The 4,547-nt window shown below is 46.0% G+C and overlaps 1 protein-coding gene across 1 annotated transcript in view; it reads left to right on the top strand.

Annotated features, from left to right (window-relative positions):
* SPNS2 (spinster homolog 2 (Drosophila)) overlaps positions 1-4,547 on the top strand; it is a gene marked incomplete at its 5' end in the record, with an annotated part of 80,486 nt that overhangs the window by 45,248 nt on the left and 30,691 nt on the right. Inside the window, 2 exons of the mRNA XM_010078709.1 lie at positions 1,059-1,210; positions 3,362-3,428. Coding sequence (XP_010077011.1) covers positions 1,059-1,210; positions 3,362-3,428 — 219 coding nt within the window. The remainder of the gene's footprint in view (positions 1-1,058; positions 1,211-3,361; positions 3,429-4,547) is intronic.

Here is a 4,547-nt window from a genome sequence, read left to right as displayed (position 1 = left end):
AATCACGTCCTTGCAGTTTCCCAAAGTGTTGCTGAAACAGGGCAACGGGCCGTGAGGAACATTCTCTGAGATGAACGGTTCCCTTCTGTCCACCCTAGGCTGTGCTGTGCCGAATGTGAAGTCCATCTCCTCCTTCGGTTGGGTTGCCAACTACAGAATAACAACAGGAACTTCAGGATGTGTCGAGGTTGCATTTGTAGAAATAGCTTTCCCCGTGCTCACAGTAATTCTCTGGGCCGCTGAATGCTTTGGCAGCCCAGACCACTGCCTTGCCTGGCTCTGAACCGTTCCCCTGGTCACGCTGCTCGTACTGAGCACACGGATGTTCCTCTGGTTCCCAGTAAAGCTCAAGTCTTACCTCCCCGCAACTGTGCATCTCAGCTGGGATTGTGACCTGAGGTTTTCCAGAACTGTTCAGAGTTGGTTTGCTCTGCCTTCCTGCTGTGAGGGGGAGGTTGATGGGTTTTTTCAAGGAAAGAGGAGTGAGATAGCTGCTTAGCACCTTTGGAAAACTTCTCTTATCTCGTAGCTTCTAATGAAGGAAAAAAAAAAAAAACTGGAATTTGGGGGATTGCGGGTTCAACTCTCACAGCCTTGAAGAGCCTTGAGGATTTCAGCCGTCTTAACTCGTCCCTTGGCATGCCGGGGAGGTTGGGATGGTGCCTGGCAGGTATTGCTTTTGGGGGGGGGCTGTTTTACTCACCCACCCCCCAGACCTTCCCCTGTCAGAGCAGAGTTGCTGGCCCTTGGGCTTGACAAGAGTGAGCTGCGACCTGAGACTAAACTGGGGCTCTTCTGTCTGTGTTGGAAATAGCTTCTGGAGTGTCGCTGGGTACACACGTGTTATTAATGCTTTTCTCTCATTCCTATAAATCTTCACAAAAAGTACCCTTTCCTCCCCAGCAAGAGGCAAGTGAAGTAGCTTGAGGTTTTAAAAAACAAACCCAAGGGGCTCGCTCTCCAGTCCCGTGGGTTTCATTTCCCTTTTTCACTGCTGCCCATCCTGAATTCCAAAAGACAAGGGTAGACCCGCTAAGGTGTTTTCTTCCTTTTCGCAGTATTTCTGGCTTCTCGTGCTCTCCCGAGGTTTGGTTGGCATCGGCGAAGCGAGTTACTCCACCATCGCACCGACCATCATAGGAGACCTTTTCACCAAAAACACCAGGACCCTCATGCTGTCTGTTTTCTACTTCGCAATTCCTCTGGGCAGGTAAGTGATATAATGTGTCTTTCGCCTGGTTTTGGCTTTTCTCTTAAAGTAAGCTGATAGTTCTTCTGTCTTTATTTTCCTTTAGACAGGAAAATACTGTGAGCAGTGACTAATTAGTTGCAGGAATTGGATCTTTTTCTAACCCTGTTACTGGCTCATGTGTGACTTTTGGGAATTAGTGGGAAGGATTTCTATTTTTTTTTACAGCAGTGGGGTAGAAGTAGAATAAAAATATTTTATCTGACTTTTTTTAGCATTATTAAATTATCTTTTTGAATAATGTTATTTGTTCTCTGGAATCATGACTTTGATTCATGTGAGGTCTAGGCTTTCTTTAGGCAAAGTCTTTCAGGTTATGGTGAAATCAAGATCTCTTAAGACACCAGGCTGAGTTTTCAAAAGTGAGCAAATAGGTACCTGCTTCTGTGTGACAGTCTAAATATTGGAGGGCTCAAGAGGAGTATGCTACATAACATACACAACTTGAAATTTTGACTTTAAAAAATATTTAAGCTCAAATTCTGCCCAACCTTGAATTTGGCCAGTCCAACTCAGTTCGGAAAATGCGGCTGAGCCGATCTGAGTTGGTAGTCGCGATAGCAGCGCCCAGTCCATTTTAGTGCTGTTAACACCGAAACAGCAATTAGGAGAAGCTGTGAAGGCTAGTGTAGGGAAGGCTGAAGACAGAAACTGTGATGATCGTTCACACTCTTAACCCAGAGCAGCAGAGGACAGCCAACACATAGATGCCTGCTGAAAGCAAGAGACAGATTCGGATCTGGAGCAGTTATTTCCTCTGGTGCATTCTTTCAATCGAGCTCCTTTATCAGCCCAGTGCACTGTCTGATTGTTGGGACAGGAGGGAATCTGTGGTTGTTTTTTTTCTTAATTGTTTTTATTTTTCCAAAATAACAGCTGACCCTCTATTGTGAGTTGTGGGCAGGGTGGGTTTGCATGGTTCACATACCGATTCCCAGCGCTGGAGAACATCCTGTGCAAAGGTGGCACCATGGGTTCACTGACAGCAGGGAAAACGTGGGAAGCAGTTTAATCCCCCCCAGCTCAGGGAAAAACCTCTGGCTAAGGGTGGTGCCTTTTACAAGTTAGAGCACTTATCCCTGAGATAAAACTCATAAACACTCTTGGGGAAAAAGCAACAGCCAAGTCCTTAACTGGTGACCAAGGACGCCGTTTACTTACCCAGAGAATTCAGTGAACTGTGGCTAGCAAGAAGTGACAAATATTCATCCTGTTGAGCCTGATTCTGGGACTTATCCCACTATCCAACAGAGGTGTGGATCCATAGTTTGATTTTAGGTCTGTGTAAAAAGCTCTGTTTCGGGGTGATTATAGATGGCAGCCTCCAAAGGTTGGCAGACTGCTCGGTAAAGGCGTGCGACGGCTGACAGCCACCCTGCAGCAGTCCTGGCAACTTTTAGCCAAAGCAATGTCAGCAACAAATGCAGCAGGTCTGTAAAAAGGATATTCACAGCCATTCAGTTCACTTTGAGAGAAGCGTGGCTCTGGTCCCATTTATCCAGTCTCTTTCGTTACTGCGGTGTCATTCGTAGCGCGTGCCAAAGGTCCTGCTGCTCCTGTATCTTCAGAGGGGATTTACCAGCTTCAGGTCTGATGTTTTCCCATCAGGCTGTCTTGAATATTCTTCTTGTTGTTTTTCTTATAAGCTTATGACAAATGGTCTCTTTGTGGGTAAATAGAACCAAGTAGTATTAAATGAGAAGAAAAAATTTAATGATAGAATATGGTGTGTGTCCTTGAAGGGCACTTCTTAACTGAGAGCTTCAACCTAAAATCGTTAAGTGTTCGTATTACTGCCCAGAAAGGCCTGATGTAGAAATTGAATTGGGAAATAAATTCTTTTTGAGGCTTTGTTTCTATCTGCAGATTGAAAGGCCAGCTATAAACTTGAGACCAGTGTCTGAATTTCCATCAGATTGGAGCATTTTTAGATCAGCTGTGCTGGGGAGAGTATGAACCACCATCCGCTTCATCCCCGTGTTTCTTCCTGCAGGAGAAGAGTGCCTAGGACACACAGCTGATTGTGCCTCGTTTTATCTTTGCGTAAGAGCAGCTGTGATTGCGGTACTCTGGTAAAGCTCTGACTAACTCTCACCTTTGTATTGCTCGCAGTGGCTTGGGATACATCACCGGATCAAGTGTGAAGCAGGTTGCTGGAGACTGGCACTGGGCGTTGCGGGTGAGCCACTCTTAATAACATCTCAATACCAGTAGCATCAGTTTATCAGCGTTAGGAAGAGCTCTGTCACACAATTCCTCAACCTGCTGTTGCATATAGAAGGTAAAGGATTGGAAATGCCATCTATGGATGCTAAGTCCATAGCAGATGCACTCTCTAAGCAAATGCGAAAGGTTTTGGCTCATTGTACTTGTTTTTTTCCCTGCCTGGGAAGAAGAATTTTCCAATCACTTTATTATCGGTTAACCATGATATCTTGGTAGGGATAGGAAGACGAGGCATTGGCCTTACATCAACTCCACAGTCTTTCAGTCCCTTGCTGTCAAGAAACTCCACGAATGGCTTCCTGCTTTGAGGAAAAAACACTTTGTTCCAGTTTCCGCTTGTTTTTCTGCCCTGAGACAGTCGGTTTCCTTCTATTTGAACCTCTTGGGACCTTGATAAATGTGTTGAAAAGATAATACACTCCAATCACATAGGCACAAACAGATCCTGCACACAAAGATGTCTTGAAAGAGCAGAGAGGAAGTGGCCCAGCAGAGCTGTTGTCTGACCTTTGGCAGGCTGGGTGGCATGAGCCCCCGAGAGGTGCATTCTCTGGCTCTGGCACTTGATGAAGATAATGAAGCTCACGAAGCTCAGGCCAACACCATTTATAACAGCAGGTGATGAAATCCACGGGTTCCCATCTCAAGCAACCGTGCCTGTCTGGGGCACAAGCCGTTCCCTCCCTGTCCAGCAAGGGTAAGCAAAGCCAGGAAACACCACCATAAACAGCTCATCTGCAGCTAGGAGAGTGGAGAGTAGCTTCGAGCTGGGAACCTGACATGAAAAATTTAATAGCCTACAGCTTCACACCGAGAGAGCGGCTACCTCCTTGAATAGCAGAAATGCTTAAAGGGTAAAATGAACTTTTGAGCAGAGGCCAGCACAAGGAATAAGACACCCCTGAACCCCTCCTCCCGGTCAGGGGGCTTTCATGAGGTTGATATCTTGGAGCGCTCTTATCTGTAAAACCCAAACGATGAATTTGGGCAAAGAAATCACCACTAACGTCTTTCTCTTCAGATGAAGTCTCCATAGTTATCCTGAGAAACCCAGGCTGTCTGCAAGACTGAT

The sequence above is a fragment of the Pterocles gutturalis genome, unplaced genomic scaffold, assembly GCF_000699245.1.
Source record: "Pterocles gutturalis isolate BGI_N339 unplaced genomic scaffold, ASM69924v1 scaffold13138, whole genome shotgun sequence".
Lineage (NCBI taxonomy): Eukaryota > Metazoa > Chordata > Aves > Pterocliformes > Pteroclidae > Pterocles > Pterocles gutturalis.
Note: the sequence above shows the minus strand (reverse complement) of the source record. Positions and strands in the feature narration are given on the sequence as shown.